Source organism: Carettochelys insculpta, chromosome 7 (genome assembly GCF_033958435.1).
Source record: "Carettochelys insculpta isolate YL-2023 chromosome 7, ASM3395843v1, whole genome shotgun sequence".
NCBI lineage: Eukaryota > Metazoa > Chordata > Testudines > Carettochelyidae > Carettochelys > Carettochelys insculpta.
Genome location: NC_134143.1, coordinates 11,595,771 through 11,621,549, shown reverse-complemented (window position 1 = coordinate 11,621,549; position 25,779 = coordinate 11,595,771). Strand labels below are relative to the sequence as shown.

Sequence of the window (25,779 nt, the reverse complement as noted above, 5' to 3'; positions counted from 1 at the left end):
AATGTGGACAGCCACCTTATTTGTAGCAATGGTATAGTCAACCCCATGACTATATATGTATTTAAAAATCATTTGGTCCTTCCTGAATTTTAAGCAAAAACATTTTTAAATAAAGGGAAGTGTCCCCTACTAATCTGTGATTTATATAAACTATTTACTCACTTTGTAGTATTCCTATGTCATGGACAAACAGAATACAGAGTTAATTTGCAGAATAGAACAGAATGCTATAAAGTTTACAATTTTAAATCTCTCCTACTAGTGAGATAAACTAGCCTGCCAAGTGATTTACTGTACAGTAAGGCATTTGATATGGTCTTGCATGATATTCTTATCAAACTAGGCAATTACACCTTACACGTGGCTACTATAAGGTGGATGGCAAAACTGGCTGGATAACCGCACTCAGAGTAGTTATGAATGGTTCTCAATCCTGCTGGAAAGGTATAACAAGTGGGGTTCTGCAGGGGTCTGTTTTGGGACTGGTTCTGTTCAATATCTTCATCAATGGTTTCGATACTGACATAGAAAGTACGCTTATTAAGTTTGCAGATGATACCAAGCTGGGAGGGGTTGCAACTGCTTTCGAGAATAGGGTCAAAATTCAAAATGATCTGGACAAATTGGAGAAACGGTCTGAGGTAAACAGGATGAAACTTAATAAAGACAAATGCAAAGTGCTCCACTTAGGAAGGATCAATGAGTTTCACACATAAAGAATGGGAAGCGACTGTCCAGGAAGGAGGATGGCAGAAAGGAATCTAGAGGTTATGGTGGACCACAAGTTAAATATGAGTCAAAAGTGTCATGACGTTGCAAAAAAAAAAAAAAAAAAAAAAAAAAGCGAAATCATGATTCTGGGATGTATTAACAGGTGTGTTATGAACAAGACACAAGAAGTCATCCTTCCGCTCTCCTCTGCGCTGGTTAGGCCTCAGCTGGAGTATTGTGTCCAATTCTGGGCACCGCATTTCAAGAAAGACGTGGAGAAATTGGAAAGGGTCCAGAAAATAGCAACAAGAATGATCAAAGGTTTAGAGAACGTGACCTATGAAGAAAGACTAAAAGAACTGGGCTCGTTTAGTTTGGAAACTGGGGTGGGGGTGTATGAGGGATGCTACACAAAAAAAACCAGTCTGAAACAGAGCTAAATAAAACTGAAAGTACAGGCAATATAAAAAAATCAATTCAACTGATTACAAAAACAACAAGAAAGAAATATATTTCAGTGCTTCATATAGCTGCCTTCAAAGACACAGCTTCAAAAAACTAACGGCCTCTAAAAGGGTTACTCCAAAAGCACACAATAGTTGGCAAATGTAATAAGACTCTTTGGCCTGATCTATACGCAAGTATCAGTATAGTAACAGCAGTACAGCCCTGCTGCGAGGGATCCAAGTCTACTTACACCAGTACAGTTTATTTCTCTACAGGAACAGGGATAAACTATTCCAGGATAAGGCACCTCTACTCTGGTAGAATGGGACCCACACTAGGGGTTTACTGGTAAAACTATATTGATATACTGGTACAAAAACTGCGTGCAAACCAGGCATCAGCAGAGGATCTCTCAGTTGGTCAACAAAATTTAACTTTATATCATATCTTGAAAACTATTTGCTCTCCTGTACCAAACAGATACCTGCAGCTTCTGAGAAAGTTTCTATGCAGGAAAACATAACTCATTCCAAATTTGGAATTAAACTGATTTTTCCACCTGATAGTTAAATGGGAAAAAGATGAGGACTCTCCCAAAACCGCTCATTGGTGAATTCACTTCATATCTTTAGCTTTCCAGCTGGGCAATATCCTTGAAATCAAACTTGGTGAGCAGCTGTTAAGAGGTGCATTAAATAAACTGTTGTGCACATTTTAGGGAAGACCTGGGACCCTAGGCCTAAGCATCGCCCTATGAATCAACAGAAGAACGGACAATTTTGGCAGTTGTGCCAGTGCTTAAACCGCTCCAGGCTATTTTGAAAGGCGGAAACAAAAGTCTCCGGGAGCTTCTGGTGGAAAAACGCAAGGTCTCAGTTTATTAATATAGCTCTGCAGAATTGCCAAACAAAGTGAAAAGGACATATTGTTGCTGAGGAACAATGCAAATTTCAGTAGTTCTCATAACTAAACTGCTATCAATGCTGACTGCAAAAAAGTCACTGGCATAAATGTTTTCTTTGTGTAGCTATAGGTTTCATGGAATAAACTAAAGTGAAAAATCTCTTGGTTTTTCCTGGCCTAGAATGAGCTAGTTTGTTGTAGATAAACTTTTTTTGTTCTTTCCCGTATGGGGAAAACAGGTATATCTCAAATGGAAATAAAACCTGCTAATTTTCTCCTGATCAGGAATAATGTGCTGAGCAAGCTACAGCAGGACAGAGGGAGCAGAAAAACTAAACATTACATATACTGAAAAAGGAAACATGCCTCAAGCTACCATGCAAAGCAAGCAGATAAAAGGGAACTAAATGTGTAAAGGATCTCTCACAGGGACAAAGCATTAGTAAAAATGCACCTGATTTTGATAATGAAATGTTAACATTTCAACAGCTACCAAAAGCTGGTCTCTAACCTGCTGGTTAACAACAAAAGCAGGTGCTGCCTTTGAAAAGCCAACAAGTCAACTTTAACACAGTTTAAAAATAATGTTCATCTTACTTTTACACTGATCATCATGTTTACAACAATGATTGTCTTTCTCCTCTTTGTCTTCCTCTTCCTTCTTGTTCTGCCTATCAGGTTGATACTGGAATATTTTTCTGATCACAGGCTTTAAGTCATCATCTTCACCATCTATCTCACAAGTAGGTTCCAGCTGTGGCATTGGTCGCTCTTCATCTGAGTGATCAAAGGGCTCATTCAACACCTCTGTGGTTTCAGAAATTGTCTCTGTTGTAACACTACTATTAATCCTTCTGCGTTTACGACCCCTTTTCTTTTTCAAGATGAAAGGTCTCTAAAAATAATTCCAAAAATATAACAATGGACCAAGTAAATTTTGTGAAGTGAGTATATGAGGGTCTAGTCTACTTATCAGTTTATAAATTACCTTAGGTTGCACTTTTAAATCTAGATTACACTTTTTACTACTATACACTGAAGCAATACAGTTAAGCAGTGAGCATGTGCCATCCGAGACAGAAAGCACACCATAATCTTTGTGTTATGAAGGTGAAAATTAGTATCTATAGTTTAGGCTGGGCTTCCAGATTTTATTCTGGCTAGAAAAATAAAAATTCACAACAGTACTCTATAGAATATTTATGCTTACAAACACCTGATTGTACACTTAGAGGTTCATAATTGCACCTACATTTGAAAGACTCAAATGCACAGCTTATACTTTTAGATCTCATGTTCCTAAAAATTATGAAGCTGCTTATAAACAAGCAGTACATGGTAAACAGCACATTGCCAAAAGAAAAAGCCCAAGGTTAAACTTGGTGTAAATAGGAGCAACACACCAAACAATGTTACAGTTTGGCAGCTGTAGAAAAGAAGGGTTTGAATAGGTCCAGCTAAAATTTCAGTGAGCTATATTTCCATTGTTCCCTATTCATTACTGAAAGACTCACATCTACTTTAAAATTCTCTCGTCTAAAATATGCACAACGGGACTCTCATCTTTAAATTCACACCAAAGCAATGTAAATATATGCATTAAGCCAATTAGCTTAACATTTGGGTTTGTAAATTAACAAAAAATATTCAATGTGATTTTCATCAAAATAAAATTAAATATTCACATTTAAGTAAAATTTAGATGGTTTACCTCTTGGCATAAGGCGGCTTTGTATAAGAAAATAAAAGTAATATTTTAAGAAACAAGTTTTTCTTAAAAATACATTTGCTTTACAAACACTCTTATCCTACTACCTTATCAACAAGAGAAAACACAATAGATGTGACTCCATCACAAAGGGGCAAAGCAACCCCAAATAAAGATCTGCAAGAGCCAATTAAAATGTTTAGTCTGTGCCAACCTAAACAGCAGAGGGCAGTCCTTAGTTTAAAAATAAAATCTTAATACTGACATTTAGAGCCATCCATTATTTGTAATCATGTAAAAAAACTCGGAAGGAAAACCCAACTGCAGAGAAAACGGCTAAGAACTAGGGCAGGTTCACTGTACAAACACAGTTTAGGTTTTAGAAAATCCAACAGCTTAATGAAAGCTTGTGAACAGAAAAAACTCCTGTCTTTTCAAAACATCTTTTTGACAAACAGGCTTTGATTGTAATGAGCACTGAACAATGTGAACCAGAAGTGCTAAAAGTGACATACCTTTCTTTTGATGGCCAGCGATTGTGGTTTGGTCAGTCGTGGAGGTGAACTTTGATGAGTCTCATCTTCCTCCTCATCCTCACTGCTTTCTTTAGATTGCTCTGTGGATGGCCCTCGCTCTCCAGTCACTGCCACACTCTCTGGAGATCTCAAGTACTTATTTTTAGATTGTACTTTTGCAGGTGATTGCCTACTATTAGCTCTTGTGGAGAATATTTCTTGCTCTTCCTTTTCCCAGCAGCTAGCCTGTTCCATCAGACGCTCAGCCTGAAGGTTTGGGGTTAAAATAATGGGTCACTGAAACAGTATTAGCCATATTCTTAAATTCAACTACAGATTTACAATAAGTCAACCCTGATTAGCACTGCTGTCTTAGCAGCAACATTTCAGCTGAATCATCTAGTAGCTCCTTTACAACAGTTAAGATAACAAATCAAAGAAGATTGCATTTCATGGGATATTTAGCACTATTAATGATGCAGCGAATTGATTTAAGACCTTTAGCACTACATTACATGCCCAGTGACATGGATCACTGTGAGCAAGTTCATAAACACAAAGAATCGATTGACACTGCAACCTTTGAGTTCTGCTCCAAATCTGATCTGATTCCATGCTCCTGGACTACTTCAGAAATGGCAAGTAAAACTTCATGACACGTGAGACTGAGTTTAATTTTTCATATCGATCTTCCAAAACTTACTATATCTCCAAAAACCCTGAGTTATAACTGATTACTACTGAAGTGTTACACAGTCAGTATTTTGCACATAACTAAGATCTGGCAATGTTAAACAATGCTGTATTTAAGGCAGCCTACTACTGAATGGTAAAGATGAGAAAAGAAGTCCAAAGGAAAAAAAATTCTAATTGGCACTGTTACCTCTTTTTCAGCTTCCCTTTCTTCTTCAGAAACTGCAGCATTAGAAACAAGCAGCGGAGTCCATCTCAAACATTCAGGATCTACTTCATTGACACGTGGATTAGCTTTCAGTTTCTCCATGTGGCTTGTGATCAGTTTTTCCCTTCTAATAATTACAAATCTAGAATTCAAAGGCAACTGTTGATTTTAGAAAAACACCAAGACAAAAACAAAGTCATTTTGCATCTTAAGTCTCCTGCATAACTGCTTTGAAAAGAGAGGTACTGGTAAAAATAAAAGGGAAGATGGAGCCCTCCAGGTGCACATGGATGCAGGAGAAATATTGCTCATGCTGGTGTTTTCTCATCAGAACAAAATTGAGCATAATTTCCAAGGTAAAAGATATTAAACGGGATTAATTCAAGGAAAGAAGAGGAAAGGGCAGCAGCAGAATTTTACACACATTTGGAAGATGGCTGGGGTGGACCTTGCCCATCCCTGCCATAAAAATCTCCCTAATTTTGACACGGAACCTATTAGGACAAAGCAGAACACACATGGTACAGCGGCACTTAAAAATGGGAAGGTTAATGACTAAAGTATCATTCCTGTAAACCCAGTCTGATTGAGCAGAGAAGCATACTACAAATACAAGTATTTTAATAACAGAAAAAGAAATGACACATAAGAATGGCCACTCTGGGTCAAACCAATGAGCCATGTAAGCCCAGTACCCTGGCTTCTGACAGTAGTCCATGCCAGATGCTTCAGAGGGAACGAACCGAACTGGGCAGCTTTGAGAGATCCATTCCCTCTCATCTAGTTCCAGGTTCTGGTACTTGGAGGTTTAGGGACACACAAGTGTATCCCTGGCTAAGAGCCTATCATCTTTCTTGAATTCAGTTTCACTTTTGGTCTTCACCATAACTCACGGCAAAGAGCTCCTATGTATGCCTTGTGTGAAGAACTACTTCCTACATCTGTTTTAAACCTGATGCCTCAACTTCATTGGTGACCCTAGTGCCCATATTATGGAAAGGTGTACGTAACGCTTCCCTGTCTGTGACATTATCTAATTAGGATATGACCACGCAAATCACTGTAATTGATACCATATAATTACAACAAATCTTATATAAAGTGGGATGCATGGCCAGACACAGTTAAGCTGCAAGATAAATGATCCAAAAATCAACCTTTAAGGACATATTAGTAGATAATGTGTGTGTTTTTGTGTGTTTACACACACGTTAACCTCTAATGATGTAACAAAATGGTTCCTGTCTATACTGTATTTCTCTCTCTATGAAGTGTATGGCAAATCATCTCTGAATGGTAGAAGGTAACTGGCTTATGGTAATTTGTACAACTAATTACCAGTGATGCTTGGGAAATGGGTCTATTTGGAAATCTCTGATTGCCCAAGAGCTCTAAGCTGTCAGGAGATGGTCTGGAACTTTATAAAAACCCTTTAGATCCTGATCCTTTCTCTGCACCTGCAGAAGCTTCATCAGGGGAAGTCTGACTTGCAAGACTGAGATCTCTAGTCCTAAGCTTGATCTTCCTGAATATGGACATCGGGCTATACATACATAAACTACGGACTAATTCTGACAGAACTCTTTGCAACTACAAAGCTCACCATCTCTACTATGAAGCTCATGTGAGAACAGTACTCATGCCTGGATGTAAACCAATCCTTTAACAAACACACACTCCTTCCATTTTAGTAATTTTTTAGTTTAGTTAATAAGAATTGGCTACATGAAGGTATTTTGGTAAGATCTGAAATATTCATTCGCCTGGTATGTAATGTGTTTGAACCCTTAGGAATGGTAGAACTTTCTTATATGATAATTAAGATTTTCAGTAGCCCTCATCATATTTGACTTGGGTATCTGTGTAGAGACCTAAGGCTGGGTCATGCTAAGGGAAATGGTTGTTGTTTCTGGGTAACCAATATGGTATTATGGAAACTGTTTTGTGCTGGCTTGGTAAATTTACGTATTGGGATAGCTACCAGCACTGGGGATTGACTGCCCCGTTCTTTGCAGTTTACCCTATGTAATTCCAGCATGGCTCCCTTCCACATGCTCATTCTTGTGTTATGTGAATGGGTAAATAATACTTCCTTGTTCACGCTTGTCATATTCCCCATAGTCTCTCTTTTCTAAGATCAACAACTTAAAGAGCAAGGCAATCTTCTGGTTCTCCTTGGGACCCACTTCTACCATGGTCATTAAGAAACTTAATAAACTGAAGGGCACATAGATATGAAAAAAAAATACAATTTGCCAACTATCCCTATCTAGTTACATTTGCAAGGGGGAAATTCCATGTGTAGATGTATATAAAAGCCACGTGTATCTGATTTAATCCCCTTCTTCTACACTTCATGGGTTGATTTTTAAAATTTGGATGCTGTTAGTGGCAGAGACTTTGTGCCAAATTCTCCTGATATAAATTTGCACAGGCTCAATGAAGGCAACAGAGCTCCATTAAACATATACTAACAGAGAATTTGGCGTCATGCTTTCATATTTGTTTGTGCCAGGTACAAAGAGACTCTGACTGTGACTGTTGCTCATGAAAGCCTCTTTCACTGTGCAGGGAAATCTGGAAGGATAGAGTGTAGTGCAGACAACAAAAGTCTGGAACCAGACACAGAAAAGACACAGCAAACACACATATGTGAAGAACTTAATGAACTCAAGTACATAACTATTCACGTGCATAAAAATACTCATATGCTAAAGTGTCTGTACAATTGAGCACTGTTGAGATTATTTCTGTTCATCAAGAAGCACCTGTTTATAACACTGGAGTAATATACTCTTATTTTTAGCACATCAATAACCAAATCTGGAAAAGTATCCATTGACAGATCCTCCTAACTCATAACCATCTATATGGAGAGTCTCCCCTTTTTACCTATTCATTTCACCCATCCAAGGTTTTTTTAATTTCATGTTTTGTTCTCATGTAAATTACATCTTAAATTGATGCTATATTTTTAATTTGACTGCAGGAAATTGTGTCATCTAGAATACAAAGCAATGCACGGAAGACAAAATATAAACCATCAGAATATTTGGGGACTGCAAGGATTCGCTTCTCCAACACCACCAAACTTAAGTGTCCCTTAACAAACCTTCTCTCCAAAGCACTCACAGGCTGTGTCAGATGTTGCAAAGTAAACCAATATAAACGTAAATTACTGCTTGCCAAGAGTGGCAATATCAAGGGGGGAGGTGATGAGACAGTATCTCCACAATGAAGGACACCACAATTGGCTCTGCTCCTAGGAGGAGGATGATTGCTAAATTCCTATGTAGAGCCACCAATTGTTGTGATTTTGTCGTGAGTCTGGTGATTTTAGAGCCATTTTAAAAGCCCCAGCTACTGGAATTATGACAATCAAATGTGTAGCCATCACAATTGCAGAGAATAATTGCTAAAGGGAATGCACTCCAACAGAACCCTTTTTTTAAAGCAAAACAAAAAAAAAAAAACAAAACACATTTTTAAGATACTCATTTTGGTAATAGATTCATCCCTTCTAGAAAATGCCTGATGCTGGTAATAATGCGTACAGAAAAAGGTACGTATTATTGAGTCCACAGTCACTGCCTTCTTTCTTGCTTTGTAGGATACCCTTTCCTCAGCAATCACTGTCCCTTCACCAACTAAGTTTGCAGACTTTTCATTTCTCAAGCTGGAGTTTTTAAAAAAAGTGTTTTAGAGCTTATTTATGCTACACAGACTATTCTAGCATGGCTCTGGTGTCACAGCTATGCTGGCATGAACCCATAGCGTAGATGCAGCCTACATCAACAATACTTGTTTCCCCCCCACTCCCATCCCCGAGTTGTGTAACAATACCACTCCTCTGGGGGACAGCAGAAAGGCAGACAGAAGCACTTTTTCATTGACTTAGCTGTGTCCACACAGGAGGCAAGCCAGCACAGTTAAGTCACTGAAGGGTATGGATTCTTTACAAACTAAGTGACACAGCTAAGCTGATCCTAAATGGAGACCAGGCTCATGAGATGCAGAAACATGGGTCCCACTTAAAATTAACAAGACCACTGTCTTAAATCATTTAGGCATTCTGGTAATTTTACCCTAGAAGCTTAATCTAAATTTTCAAACAAGTATATTAATAAAAAGGTGCAAGTAAAAAAGGACCCTGTCAACTTAAAAAAAAAAACTGTTACAAGCACTACTGAAATGAAAGCAAATAAAGACCAATATTTCATTCTTTTGCTTCCTCTGTGCATCTGCCTCAATGGATGTAGCCTGTCAGATACCTTTGCTAGGATTTCTTTCCAACAGTAAGGAGCAGAGAATGCTCTCCTATTCTTTCACTTTTTTCAAACTAGGAAAATAGGACTGAAAAACAATGAAAATCAGAGAGGGGATCATGGTGTGGATAAGTACCTTCACTTTCAAAACAGGTGTTGGCTAGCTTTTCAAGTTTGCAGCCCCTTCTTAAGGCAATGACAATCAGCATTAAGCCTCCATAAAAGTCTATGCAAAGAACATGAGTTTAATTTCCTATGGTAAAAAGTGTACTCAACGATTATTTCTACATTGAATATGTGTGTCTTCCTAGGTACTCTTCAAGTGGAATATGCTTTACTGACCGGTCTTCCCGCCTGTCTATCATACTGTGCTGCTGCAGGGTGGTGGCAATATCATGCGGACACATCCCAGTGGCTCGGCTCATGCCCTTGATACTGATATGTTTCTCATGATGGCAATACAGATATTCTAATATGACGCTTTTCCAGTAGGCCAAGTATGAGAGACGACCGAGATCAGACAGCGGCTTTTCAGGGGAACCTGCTTGTCCTTCTCTTCTAGAAAGTAAATAACCTAACAGAGGAAAGAGAGAGAACATTTTATTGAACCAACTCACCCTGAGAATTTAGGACATGCCCTATTACAGAGAAAATATATAACAGACATGTCAATGTGACCATGTGCTATGAAAACAAGAGAGATTCAGCTGAAAAGAGAGGCAGAAAGGCTCTCTCTCTCTGAAAAGCCTCCAAGAAGGTCTTGAAAGACTTATTGTTTGGAATTCCTTACAGCAACCTTTAGATTCGTTTGTATGATATCAGTATTTCAAACCTGCATCCAAAATGTTTCAATCATGGGGAAAAAAAAAAACAGATTTTTCAGGACAATAATATGCAAAGGTGCTGGAGCACCTTGTCTTGAAGCGGTTTCCATTACATACAGGGTTTCCAGTTTGCTTCAGTGCTTCTCAGCCCCACTGATAACTTGAACATATACACTGACATTTATATGGCTACCTGCAAATACTGAACAAAGTCCTTACATGGCACTGTCACAGGGAATAACAGACCTTGGATGGCCCTACTGACAGTTGTATGATTAAAAAGTCACCTTAACTAAAACGTAATAAGCAACATGCAATATAACTTGTCGATTAACCTGAACTTGGGTGAATTTTTTTTTAAATGACATCTTCATTAAGTCAGCTGGAAGAACATTCAACTACTTCCAGTTTTGTGTCTTCCACAGTAATTAGCTTAATTTTACAGTATAATAATGAAGACTAGTCCTTTAGTCCTCCTCAATTTCAAGAAGCATTTAATTATAAAACAGAGCAAACCTGCTTCAAGATAGTGGGGAAAAAAATCTCGAAGCTGTTATTATAATGAAAAACTACTTACAGAGAAGAAATGGTATAAATGAATGACATCTATCTTTCCCTGATTAAATACTCCTTTACCTTCACCTTTGTGAACACTCTCCAAATGCAGACCTTAAACAGCAGGTATCCATATTTATGAGGTTACATTGCTCAGTGTGTATCAAATTACAGTCCACCAGCACTGCTAGTTTTCTCTCTGATAAACAGCTTTCTAAAATGACTTGATGCATTAAACTTTAAAAACAAGTCAGAATTCAATTTCTTAAATTCTCAAATCTCACCACAAATGCAAGTTCGCCACAGCCAATTTTGTGTATCCCAAGACAAAATCAGCATACTCCCCAATACATTTCCGATTTTCCCCCATACTTCAATCAGAATGTTTTTCACAATAAATTAAAGCCAGGCAGTTAATAATTTGAGTAGTGAAACAGTTGCTCTTATGTATTTATTTCCTTGCTTCTCTGCAAACTTTACTTTCTGCAAATCAACAGTCTTTGTTTTTACTTTCCTTGTGGATCCCATCCAAGCTGACAATGCAAAGCGTATCTACTCTGATCACTCTCGCATCTGGACCAAAAATGTCCATTATACAGAAAAAGCAGACATATTATCACACACAAAATTATCAGTAACATTGTGCTTGCAGTTAAATATTATTCAGCTGTCTACTAACCTGTTAATAAAAGGGTTTATGAGGAATAACGCCTACTACAGGTTGAACCATTCTAGTCTGGCACTCTCTGGTCCAACAACATCCGTGGTCCGGGATCATTTTTAGTTGACCACACATATGGTAAGTGGGCATCTGGCTAACTTTCCCGCAGTCCCATAAAGTTTGTTTATAGACACCAGCCCTGGCTCTCAGTGTTCTCTGTTAGATGTAATTTACGTCTAAATGACTTCTAAGAGCCCAGCAAGCAGCAGAAGTGTTAGTCATGCTACCAGACAATATTGACCTCCTGTGAATCAGCAAATTCTCTAGTGCAGCACTGGTCACGTCCTGAGGTTGCCGGATTGGAGAGGTTCGACCTGTAGTTTCTTAGGAGGAATGTTACCCCAGAGGAACTCTAAAGTCTGTCTACACTTATAAAAACCCTCTCGACAGTTGGGCCACTTACCATATGACTGCCATCTCTCAGCCAGTGCTACTTATGCCTTACTGCATTAAGACGGCTAATAAAAATATGCCCATTATGTATGGTAGTGCTTTACAACTTCTGTTGACTAAGATATATTTCCTAACAAGCTTTTCTTGACCACTGTGCATACAGAAGACAGCAGTCTTCATGTTCTAAGGGGTACTGGGCTGGATTAAGGGCCAAGAATAAATACTTTACTTAAAACTTGGCTATAACACAGACCCACTTATGCCCAACACATTCTGTACAACTTTGGAGAAAATTTTAGTTGTAACTGATAAGAATTCTATACCAGCTTACTTATGCTGTAAAGTAAGACAAGCTTTGTATTTAAAATGCCCAGATGTCACTGCTAATCAGACACAGTATGAACTTGCAATGCACGAAGAGGTATGATAGTTTTCGATACAAGCAGGAGAAGAGTGAGTTTGTACAAGAACACGCAATGCCCCATAATGTAGAGACCAAAGCCGGCTAAATTATGATATAATTTGAAATCATCAGCTAATGCTCTACATTGCTTACTTGGTTTTGCTTTTTCTAACATCACACCTTATATTACAGCATTAGTGCGCTATGTATATTGTACCAAAGTATCTTTGCATATCATTATGGTTATGCAACCTAGTTAAGACAGCACTAGATCAGGACTCAGCGCACCCAGTTTCCATTCCCAGCTCAGTCACTGGCTTGCTAGGTGATTAACCTCGGTGTCTGCATTTCCCACATCTGGAAAACTGGGATGATTACCTCCTTTATAAGTCACTTTGAGAAATGCTGATGCAAAGCACTACACAAGAGTGAGGTACTACTTATTATTAAATCACTGTAAACGACTTTAGAAGTTATACTCTGGAGTACAGGATGCTTCTGTTTGCTATATTCACACACACTCCCAAAACCTCTTATAACAGCTTTGTCTACATTAGGGACTTGTTAATTATACCCATTCCAGTTGAACTAACATGGAGGTAACACCAGTGTGTATTTTCACCCTAAAATTTTGCAGTATACACCTAGTAAAATGATAAAAAGTTTGGAGAACTTGACCTAGAAGGAAAGTTTAAAAAAAGTTAAAAAAAAAAAAACAAAACAAAAAACCTGGGCATTTTTCCTCTTAAGAAAAGATGACCGAGGAGAAAAGGTACTGATAAGTCTTCCAATACGGTAAGCACGGTTATAAAAAAGGATGGTGATCAACTGTGCTCCATATACACTGAAACTAGGACAAGAAGCAAGTGACAATCTGCAGCAAGAATCATTTAGGGTAGACATTAGGAAACCCAAACTGTAAGGGTAATTAAGCCCTGGAACAGATGTCAAAGGCACGTTGTAGAGTACCTGTAAGTTTTTAAAAACCAGTTAGACAAACACTTGCCAAGGAAACTCTGGTGTACTAGGTCCTACCTGAGCATGGGGGGCAGATGGACTAGATAATTACTCAAGGTACCTTCCAGTCCTACATTTCTATGACCTAAATGTATCCACAATGCTCAGATCACATTACCCTTAAAATAATTTCAACTCACAGCATAAAAGATTCGGATTAAAGAGTAACTTCATTTTACTTCCAGCGTACATAATGTAATTGGTTCTATAATTTAAATTACATCTAGTAAATTAAACTTACCAAACAGATGCCAAATAATTGATCTAAGTTGCAGGTAAATAAAAAACATTGATCTTGGTAGCTCCTGTATTTATCCTGAAGTATCTGAAATGAGTACAACACGCCCCTGTTAAATAGATAGCCCCAGTGCTGTTATCTCCATCTACTCTTTACAATGGATATCCTCAAAATGGTGACTTAACAGATCCTCTAAGAATCTAATCCATGACTTGAGATTAGGGATGCTGGCTACATTTGGCGGAAAAAGTACAATAAAGAGCCATTATAGTGGATACTGTTTGTTACCAGTAAGTGTGAAGCAGAAGTACTGCTAGGTCTAAATTAAGTAAAAAGGACTCCCCTTTCTCAGTTCACAGGGATGCATGGCGCCATCTAAGGTCTGCCAGATGAATGCTCAACAAAATTAATATCCAAAGTAATGTTAATATCTGGCACACTTATCCCTTCCTCCAGGTTCGAGAAACAATGTGTCCATGTGCATTCAGGCCCCTAGTTCTCTTACATGAATCTCCTATTACTACTACACCTCATCAAGAGAGGAGACAAAGACTGTGTAGCCGCGTCTACACATACCGGCTACTTCAAAGTAGGCGCGTCAACTTTGAAATAGTGCCCGCCACGTCTACACTATTTCGAAGTTGAAATCGACATAAGGCAGTGAGACGTCGAAGTCGCTATCCTCATGAGGAGATGGGAATAGCGTCCTACTTCGACGTTGAACGTTGAAGGAAGGCACGTGTAGCCGATCTGCATCCCACAACATCGAAATAGTGGTGTGTGCCATGGCGGCCATCAGCTGAGGGGTTGAGAGACGCTCTCTCCAGCCCCTGCGGGGCTCTATGGTCACCGTGTGCAGCAGCCCTTAGCCCAGGGCTTCTGGCTGCTGCTGCTGCAGCTGGGGATCCATGCTGCATGCACAGTGTCTGCAACCAGTTGTCGGCTCTGTGGATCTTGTGCTGTTTAGTGCAAGTGTGTCTGGGAGGGGCCGTTTAAGGGAGCAGCTTGCTGTTGAGTCCGCCCTGTGACCCTGTCTGCAGCTGTTCCTGGCACCCTTATTTCGATGTGGGCCGCTTTGGTGTGTAGACGCTCCCCTGCAGTGCCTACTTTGATGTCGTGCTGCCCAACATTGAAGTTGAATGTCGACGGCACCAGCCCTGGAGGACGTGTAGACGTTATTCATCGCAATAGCTCATTTCGATGTCGAAATAAGCTATTTCGATGTAGCATTCACGTGTAGACGTAGCTTGTATGTGGCATATGGGAGGAAACTGTATAATCCATTTTAAATATTAAAACTCTACTCCACAAATTTAAGGGCAGAGATGAGTAGCTCCCAAGGATTCCTATTGTAGGCAACACTGAAGTTCTCTCTCAACTCGTGGCTATGCTCAGTTTGATACTCAGTTCCATTGGGATCTCTCTGAACCACAACTTACCTATGAAAATTTCTGCAGAATGCTTATGTACAGCATTTTATATTATCACAATTCTACTAAAAGCAATTTTTTTTTTTAATAATTATACCACCACTATGCAACTTAGGAACACATCTCCCTTCTCCGGCTTCCATTACGCATCATGAGAGAAGGGACTGTTTGCAGCCATTGTGAAGAATCCTGACTGCGTCTAACATGACTCAAAGGCTTACAAACATTGTACGAAACAGACAATGCTGATCCATCATTTTCTGATCAAATTCATGCATGAATGTAAGTTTTTACACAGCATTTTTCAATATCCCAAGCTAGAGAAGTATCAAGCCAACTGTACCCAGTTTTTCTGGTGACAGGCTCATAAATCTGAGCTCACACATATGCAAGTGTGGTAATTCTGCTTCCTCCAGAGACTTTGTATAGTCCGAGGAAAGCAAAAACACCAAGCTCAGCAGACTGAAGCAAAGCTTCCATTTGGTCTGCTGGGAGAAATCAGGTTTCCACACCCCGGAACTGAGACATCTTGCTTGGCACCTTTTGCCTTACAAACTCCAGATGAAGTTCAAATTTGCTGCAGGGACTGGCCACACCTTTACTGCCACCTACCATTTAAATACTTTCAAAGCTGTACTGAAATAAGCAGCTTTTTTCTTTTTTTAAGTAGTAAGGCTTCCTTAAATTACAATTAATGTCCCCCATATTCAAGACAAGACTTATCACAGAGATGCCCAAATAACTTTTTTGGTGGGGTGGGAATAAGTTCCAGAAAGCAAATCAAGTGACAAGTGGTCTGGGGAAAAAATCTGTACAGAGGAAGTAAGTAAGTAAATAAAATTCTCCCCTAGAAAAATGAGTAGTATATTATTCTTTCAAAAATGCTTGTGCAAAAAATGAAGATCAAGACAGTACAGCTTTATAAAGATGTTCATGTACCGAGAGAAACAACCGGGCAACAGACTTGCAGATGTTCTCCACAGGAGACAGATGTACTTTATACCCAGAAGGCAGCTATGGAATATGGACAGGAAGTGCTGATCCCCTGAGGAATCAGTTTGTCACTGAATAGATATTTCAGGATATAGCATCCAATCAACCTGCCTATGGAGAATTTAGTGTCTTAAGCATTTACAGGGGGGGAAAAAAGGAATACATGTTTTCCTTGTTCCCCTGAAGTGGATGGCTACAATTAGATAAACTTTAACGGGTCATTCACACTTGCCATATTTCTCTTATAGTATTAAGAGAATGAGAGAAGGATCTCTGATGTATGCAAAAGACAGAAATAGCTATTGTTAAAGAGAAGTAATCAAGGATTTCACAGTTAGATGGTCCTCCCATTTCCATCAAATGAGGGACTGGATCATGGTAGATGCGTTTATTCTGCTTTGCATCTCTTTTTAAAAACAGCTGCAAGGAATCCCTGAAGCTCTCCTATACATGTAACACCAAGGAACTGCAGGTACAGATGAACTGATGACACCACTCCAGAGATCAGTGCCTGAATCTTCTGAAACTTTTCATTGTGTCAGGAAGACTCTGACTCTCCTCCTGTCAGTCAATCCCAGTTCACAGGTGGACAATCCATTGAGAGAGAACCAGATAGCTCTTTATGTTTAGGAAGGTTATCCTCTTAGTGACTTTGAGCATCTGATGGGAAAATCATCTAAAAAAAGTATAACAGAGTTACGGGCATAACTGGAACATAAAGACAAACTTCTGCTACATTCACTGAAGTAAGATGGTTTCCTGCAGTGCCAGTGAAAGATGATGTCAGTGCTGTGGAACACTGTTGCCACGGGACACCACTGTCAGTTCCACTGGCAGAAAGTACAGCATGTTAATTCAGCAGACCTCTGTGTTATTCACAAAAATGACCACAGGCTCAATTTGGTAGCGAATGCACACGATCAGGCTTATTTGTTGACAAAGCAGGACACTAGTGCCCCACAGGAGCTACAGGTATACTAGCACATGTATGCCTATGACAATGTACCTGCTCAGTCAGCATACGAGGCTGCTGTCCCCTTGGCAAGTATAAAATTACCCTTATGTGACTTCTCTTCTTATGCATTGACATAAACAAGATAGGTAATACACTCCAGATGTTTGTTACCCACATCCTTATACCTGCTAGCTCAAACAAAACCATCTTATCCATTATCCTGTCATGCCAACCTTATTTTACAAGGGGTCACAGTACTCCTGTACAATCTCTTAAGAATGTGTTTATGTAGTTTCTTAAGAGATCTGTATTTTTAATGGCATCCTCTCCAGTCAGAAATGTGCTTACATGGTATTCACCAATATCTAGCGTCTAATTTGGCTAAAGCCAGGCCTGCTCTGGTTCACAGCCTTTGGTTTACACTGTTAGTAGGCCTAGGGCTCCAGCCAGGCCTACAGATCTGAATTTCATTTTCTTCACAGGCTTGTTCTGTTCCTTTTGAGGTCTAAGATGGCTTGGATATCTTGAGCACTTGTGTACCTCATTCCATATGGAGTTAGAGAGGTAATCATGCCTGAAAAGGTCAGACCTTCCTCTTGGGAAGAAGACAGGTCTGTACAGATGCCTGATACCTCACCAGGTGACTATTAGTCAACTGAACAGCTCTTCGGGAAATTCTGAAGCTGTTTTCCCCTTTTCTGGTGGACTGGAATGAGAAGAAATGCGTGGTTAGGGGAGGGTTGGACTTACCTATGAGGAATCCCTGAAATTAAGAGAAACAATTTGCTCAGGAAGAGATGTCTCTAGGGAAATCTTGGCTGCAGTGGAGGAGGAATGCCAAGGTCTCCCCCCCCACAAAAACAACCCATCCATTCTCTAAGGACCTTCTTCTGGCACAGCATGACTATGCAAGCCATCTGCAGTTTCCTTTCTAGAAATCCTGAGGTCTCCCCTCACCCTTCTCCGAGCTCCCCTGTGATGAGGAGGGAGCAACAAATAGGAGATGGATCTTCAGGGTGATCTAATAAGTGGTTCAAGCCTCCAGAAATTTGTTGCTGCAATGCTATTAGTTTAGGCAAGAGTGCTGCCCACTGCACTCTGAGAGGCAAAAATATGTGGCCATGTGGACTGAAGGGGCAAGGCCAAAACCTAAAGCTGTCTCTGAACTGCTGCTAGTATCTGCAGAAAGAGCAGCATAACAGAAACTGCTTTTTCGGAAAGAGGCCAGAATTTAGAAGACATGTTTTACAACAACTTCCATCTAAGACAGTCCCTATGAATCACAGTGTTTTAACCATTTAACCAGTATTTAGCCATTTGATGTATTCAGCATCCTATGCAGAGGCACATCTTTGGGAAGTGTTTCCTAGCACATATTGTACCTCTGGACTGCAGTCAGATGACTTACAAACTGGCATCTACTGAGAGGCTTACAGCAGTGCTCAAGGGAAAATGGTGATTTTAAACAAGTTTGGCATAATTTCTTCAACAAGGCCAGCACAGATTAACCGAACTACACAAATTCTGTTCATACCTCTTTTATTAATAGACTTTAAACATATCACTCTTTCCAACAGCATCCATTTTGCTTTAGTAAATAGATGTGGAAGAAGAGGTCTCTTCCCAGTGCTCAGATCTTGTTTTGTTGAAATTTTGAGGATTTTTATGGAATCTTATGCAAGGCCACCTAGCTCACGAGGTAAGCTAGGCCACAGTTGTCACCCCTCCAAACATTACACTCCCAAACATTCTAATAATATCTTGGACACCAGTCACTTAAATCTTAAGATCTACTATATATCTGAGTATGTCTAAGTCTCCTCATCCAAGCGCTCCTCCTAAACTGTAAGAGCTACGACCACCAAATTTGGTACACTGCTTCCTCTTCATATCATTTAAAGCAAGGTAGTTTGGTTGTGCCAGGAAAATGGGATGTGCCTCAAATGGGATAGCTTCTCATAAAATAGAAAGGGAGGCCCCTGCTTTACAATGACCACAAGGGGGCAGCAGGGAATATGTGATAGAAAGAAGATACGGGACAGAAAGAAGGGCAAGAGGGGAGCAGCAAGGGGTCAGGGATAAGAATGGGGACAGTTAGAACCCCACTGTGCCAGTTAGGGGCAAGTATGGAGATAGGGACAGTTATCTGCTCCATATCTGAGACAGTTTGTTTGTGCATCTGTCTGTGTAGGGCTGGGGACCACGCACGCCTTCTCCAGCTGTGCCCTCCGGAGCTGCAGCAGACATGGAAAGGCACTTCTCACCTGGCCCCAAGCTGCTGCCGTGAGAGGGGGCTGGTGTACTCTTCTCTCCTGGGGCAGCCTGCATACCGAATCCCTTGTCCTCAGCACCACCCCCACAGCGAGGATTTAAATGAAGAAAAACACCTGAGTTAACAATCTAAGTAACACAGGGTAAGTCTTCTAGTTAAATATAAAAGGGGGAGGCCCCTACTCCAGGACAGTCTAACTGAGCATCACCATGAAAGCTGAAAAACACTACCAGGGGGAAGCTGTTCTAGATTTGATTTTAACAAATAGGAAGGAATTGGTTGAGAATTTGAAATTGGAAGGATGCTTGGGTGAAAGTGATCATGAAACCATAAAGTTCACAACTCTAAGGAAGGGGTAAAAGGGAAAAACAGCAAAATAGAGATAACAGATTTCAGAAGGGCAGATTTTGGTAAACTCAGAGAGCTGGTAGGTAAGGTCCCATGGGAAGCAAAACTGAGGGGAAAAACAGCTGAGGAGAGTTGGCAGTTTTTCAAAGGAACATTATTAAGGGCCCAAAAGCAAGCTATCCCGCTGCGTAGGGAAGATAGAAAATATGGCAAAAGTCCACCTTGGCTTAACCAGGAGATCTTGCATGATCTCAAAACAAAAAAGGAATCATGTAAAAAATGGAAACAAGGGCAAATTACAAAGGATGAATATAGGTAAATAACACAAGAATGCAGGAGCAAGATTAGAAAGGCTAAGGTACAAAATGAGCTCAAACTAGATATAGGCATAAAGGGAAACAAGATGGCTTTTTATAAATACATTAGAAACAAGAGAAAGACTAGGGACAGGGTAGGGCCATTGCTCAGTGAGGAGAGAGAAATTGTAACAGGGAACTTGGAAATGGCAGAGATGCCCAATGACTTTTTTGTTTCGGTCTTCACTGAGAAGTCTGATGAAGGAATGCCCAACATAGTGAATGCTATTGGGAAAGTGGTAGGGTTAGAAGTTGAAATAAAAAAAAGAACAAGTTAAAAATCACTTAGAAAAATTAGATGCCTCCAAGTCACCACGGCCTGACAAAATGCATCCCAGAATACTCAAGGAGCTGATAGAGTTAGCTATCGTTTTTGGAAAATCATGGGAGACAGGAGAGATTCCAGAAGACTGGAAAAGGGCAAATATAGTGCCCATCTATAAAAAGGGGAATAAGAATAATCCAGGAAACTACAAGCCAGTCAGCTTAACTTCTGTGCCAGGAAAGATAATGGAGCAGGTAATTAAAGAAATCATCTGCAAGCACTTGGAAGGTGGTAAGGTGATAGTGAACAGCCAGCATGGATGTGTAAAGAATAAATCATGTTAAACCAATATCTGATAGCTTTCTTTGATAGGATAACAAAGCCTTGTGGATGGGGAGAAGCGGTGGATGTGGTATACCTAGACTTCAGTAAAGCATCTGATATGGTCTCGCATGATGTTCTTATCAATAAACTAGGCAGATACAACTTAGATAAGGCTACTATGAGGTGGGTGCATAACTGGCTGGATAACCGTACACAGAGAGTAGTAGTTAATGGTTCTCAATCCTGCTGGAAAAGTTTAACAGGTTGGGTTCCGCAGGGGTCTGTGTTAGGACCAGTTCTGTTCAATATCTTCATCAACGGTTTAGATATTGGCATAGAAAGTACGCTTATTAAGTATGCAGATGATACTATGCTGGGAGGGGTTGCAACTGCTTTGGAAGACAGGGTCATAATTCAAAGTGATCTGGATAAATTGCAGAAATGGACAAAGGTAAACAGGATGAAGTTTAATAAGGACAAATACAAAGTGCTCCACTTGGGAAGGAACTATCAGTGTCTAACATACAGAATGGGAAGAGACTGTCTATAAATGACTACAGCAGAAAGGGATCTAGGGGTTACAGTGGACCACAAGCTAAATATGAGTCAACATGTTGCAAAAAAAACCAAACATGATTCTGGGATGCATTAACAGGTGTGTTGTGAACAACACACGAGGGCTACGTTTACACTAGCCCCAGATTTCGAAATGGCCACGCAAATGGCCATTTCGAAGTTTACTAATGAAGTGCTGAAATGCATATTCAGCGCTTCATTAGCATGCAGGCAGCCGCGGCACTTCGAAATTGACGCGCCTCGTGGCTCGTCCCAACAAGGCTCCTTTTCGAAAGGACCCCGCCTACTTCGAAGTCTCCTTATTCCCATGAGCTGATGGGAATAAGGGGACTTTGAAGTAGGCGGGGTCCTTTCGAAAAGGAGCCCCGTCGGGACGAGCTGCGCGGCGGCGAGGCGCGTCAATTTCGAAGTGCCATGGCCGCCCGCATGCTAATGAAGTGCTGAATATGCAATTCAGCGCTTCATTAGTAAACTTCGAAATGGCCATTTGCATGACCATTTCAAAGTTTGGGGCTAGTGTAGACACGGCCAAGAAGTCATTCTTCTGCTCTACTCTGTGCTGGTTAGGCCTCAGCTGGAGTATTGTGTCCAGTTCTGGTCACCGCAGTTCAAGAAAGATGTGGAGAAATTAGAGAGGGTCCAGAAAACAACAAAAAACGATTAAAAGTCTAGAGAACCTGACCTATGAAGAAAGGCTGAAAGAATTGGGCTTGTTTAGTTTGGAAAAGAGAAGATTGAGGGGGGACATAATGGCAGTTTTCAAGTATCTAAAAGGGTGTCATAAGGAGGAGGGAGAAAACTTGTTCTTCTTGGCCTCTGAGGATAGAGCAAGAAGCAATGGATTTAAACTGCAGCAAGGGAGGTTTAGGTTGGACGTTAGGAAAAAGTTCCTTACTGTCAGGGTGGTCAAACAGTGGAATAAATTGCCAAGGGAGGTTGCAGAATCTCCATCCCTGGAGATACTTAAGAACAGGTTAGATAGATGTCTATCGGGGATGCTCTAGATAGTACTTGGTCCTGCCACGAGGGCAGGGGGCTGTATTTCATGGCCCCCTGAGGTCCCTTCCAGTCCTAGTAGTCTATGATTCTATGATCAGCAGATGCAACTGTTAATTTTGGTCAGCTATTTCTCCTTTCCAATGCTGCCAGGCCATCTCATCAGATGCAATCCTCATAGAGCCAAAGACACAGATTGTGAAATGGGGCAGCTCTGGGAGGCTTTTTTTTTTTTTTCAAGTCAGCTTTGCATTACGGTCTAAGTGAGGTTTATATAATGTATTGGTGGCCAGGTGAAGGTTTACCGATGTCTCCATGGATTACCTTTGATGCTCATATCTGCTTTAGGGTCCTTTGGTATGAAATATGCCATTTCAAGCAAATTATGAATTTAAATTCCTCTACACAAGAGGAATTTGTTTAGCTGAAACAACAGTTAACCACTGCTTTAAGACCCCACCCAACTTTCACAACCTCCAAGCATGACTTTGCATTCTCTGTATCACCTCATACCCACTGAAAAACAACCAACCATGCCTCTTCACTGAATGTGCACCAAAAACATTTAACCCAGAATGCTTATGACTACAGTTAAGACTTCACTTTGCTTATGCAGGGAGAAGGCAGAAGCATGCATGTTTTAGGGTGGAGGAGAAAACTGGATAGGCTGAGTAAGTGGAAGAAAGGTGAAAGCACAGTTTCTGTAGGTTGTATGGGTTGGGTGAACACTTCCCTTAGTGGTATCCTGTTTGTTTTAATATATCAAGAGCTGATATAAATGCACTTGAGCAGCCTTAACCGAACTTCAGAACTTTTGTTAGGGGGCTCGTATATTAAACCACCATTTCTACTTGTAGGACACTTTAATTTCAACATATTCTTAAAGCGTTAAACTTATAGTTATGTAATAAAACACATGGATCACTTTTATTGAAGTGGTTTCATCACATGACAGTCTTTAAAGGTTAATCTTTAATGCCTACAGACTTCAGGACAATCCTGGAGGATGGCAATCCTACTTTTATCTAGTCCAAAATAATTTCTTTCTGCAGTGGCAAGTGGCAGATGGTTAACAGCAAAACCAACAGTTTACAACAATACTATTGCGTGCAATTGAAGTAAAGTGAGTTTTAGAATGCAAGACATCATTGGGCCAGGCCCACCAGATTTAACAGATTCCACTGTTGTTCTCCCATGGAAATGCCGTGAGATATGTAGCAAACACAAATTATTGAGACAAATGATAAAATCAACTTATAAGCCCACAGATAACAGCATTGTCAGTAACAGCCAACATAGATGAATCATGAACAAATCATGCCAAACCAACCTAATATCTTTCTTTGGCAGGATTACTGGCCTGGAGAGGGAGAATCTTTAGACCTGGTATATCATCATTTTAGTAAGTTTTTCCACGCAGTTTCACGTGATATTCTCATAAGCAAACCATGGAAATGCCATCTAGCTGAAATAACTCTATGGTGAGTGCAAAACTGGTTGAAAGACCATACTTAAGGAGTAGTCGTCAATGGTTTGCTAACAAAATGGGGGGAAGAGGGGCATAGCTACTGGAGTCCCACGAGGTCTGTCCCAAGCCTAGTATCATTCAGTACTTTCACTGATGACTTGAATGGCGAGTATCCTTACAAAGCCTGCAGATGACACCAAGCTTGGAAGAGCTGCAAGCACTTTAGAGAAGAGGATTAAAATTTGTAACAACATTGACAAATTGGAGAATTGATTGGAAAAAAAACCAATATGACTTTCGGTAAAGACAAGTGCAAAGTACTGCACTTAGGAAGGCCCTATCAAACAGAACTATAAAACAGGGAATAACTGGCTAGGTACTGCAGTAAAACAGTTCAAAGTTATACTGGATCACAAATTAATACAGCCTACCAATGTGATGCAGTGGAGAAAACAGGTTGTGGTGTACTGACAAGAGTATCACATGGAAGACTAGGTAGGCATGTATTGCGCTCTACTTGGTACTGCTGAGACTTCAGCTGGTGTAATGCATCCAACTCTGGATGCCACACATCATGGAATAAGTGGACTAATGGAGAGAGTCAAGAGGAAGTTAACAAAGATGACAAAAGGATGAATAATCTGACCTGTGAAAAAGGTTAAATAACTGCACCAGTGTAGTTTTAAGAAAAATCTAGTGGATTGGGGACCAGATAATAGTCTTCAGATATGTTAAGGAGCTATTACAAAGATTACAGTGATCAATTGTTCGCCATGTGATCTGGAGCTTGGAATTAAGCAATGGTTTTAATCTATAGCAAGGGAGATTAGGCTACATATTAGGAATAATTTTCTAACTCTAAAAATTGTTAATCTCTGGAACAGGCTTCCAAGGGAGATTTTAGAATCCCTGTCATCGGAGGTTTCTAAGAGCAGGTTAGAAAAACAGTTGTCAGGGATGGTCCTCTTTGGCAGAGGGGGCTGCACCATCCCCACTATCCTTGTATTTCTACGGTTCCGTAAATGGATCATACCTTGGCTGCACCTCATATAAAAAGCGCACTTCCAGGAACATAAGACACACTAAAACCAGTCAGGGTCAATGATTTGATATAAATTTTTAGGAGGCATCCCTCCTATTAAATCACTAGAATCACTTCCTGCATCTGTGTGTCCCTTGACAATTTCTCATCCATATACTTAATCTAGCCCAGCCTTGATTAATTTGCTGAATCAGATAGTGTCACAGCTCAAAGCATGACCATGGGCCATTCATTTTATGTGATAAACAAAGAATGTGGATCTGATCCAGAATGGCCATTCTTAACTTCCTCTAATGTGAATATTTACGTTTATGCTGTTCCTTTCAGGATGATGTCATATAAGACAGTTTCTTCATTCTTGTGGAAGACCTTAAACGTGACATTTTAAAATCTTTTCTGGCATTCTCTTTTCACTGCCTGTCATGCAATACGTGGGAGCATCTGGCTCTCAGATAAGAGAAAATTTGGCTATGTTACTTATCTCAGTCTAGAGGGTGAATAGCCTGTTCACCAAGACTACTGCCTTACATCTGTCACTCATAGCCTCACGTCAAAAGCATTCAAGGGCATTTCTTGAAAGAATGCTACAACAGAGATCAGATGCTTCAAGTGCTTCACTATTCAGTTCTAACCAGCTACTGATAATCTAGACATTCCATGAAATGTAGTTGAAGAAATGCAACACAGGCAAGCCACAGAAATCTCTCACATGCGTCCTCTCCCGACTTTTGGATTTTTCTGAATACTTACCTCCTGTTTTCATTTTTAAATAAATTATGCTGGATATTTCTTCTAAAAGAGTACATATTGAAAAGTTACTACACTGATATCTAAAGTGGTATCAAAAGTGCTGATATGAACAGGATGAGACTTTGTCAAACTACACTACAATGGTGCACACTGAGAAGCACCTCTTTTTCTACTTTGAAGGGGTAGAAAATAAATTGTTTTACAAAATTAAATAAAGGAGAAGTTCTTAGAAATTGATGGAGCCACAAGAACCTTGCTATGACGGTATTTAGGCAAAGCCATCTCAGTCTGAACTCAAGCTGAAACTTACTTGCATATTTTATTTAGATAAAACCACATTTGTTTTTCATTTATTTAAGAACAACAAAAAAATCAGCCCTCCAGGCTGAGACTCATGGAATCT

The 25,779-nt window shown here is 40.0% G+C and overlaps 1 protein-coding gene across 5 annotated transcripts in view; it reads right to left on the bottom strand.

The window, feature by feature from the left end:
- KAT6B (lysine acetyltransferase 6B) overlaps nt 1-25,779 on the bottom strand; it is a 202,408-nt gene that overhangs the window by 2,953 nt on the left and 173,676 nt on the right. For all 5 annotated transcript variants that reach the window (XM_075000016.1, XM_075000017.1, XM_075000018.1 and 2 more), the window contains 4 exons: nt 9,793-10,024; nt 5,168-5,327; nt 4,285-4,551; nt 2,659-2,956 (listed from right to left, as the gene is read on the bottom strand). In XM_075000016.1, coding sequence (XP_074856117.1) covers nt 2,659-2,956; nt 4,285-4,551; nt 5,168-5,327; nt 9,793-10,024 — 957 coding nt within the window. The remainder of the gene's footprint in view (nt 1-2,658; nt 2,957-4,284; nt 4,552-5,167; nt 5,328-9,792; nt 10,025-25,779) is intronic.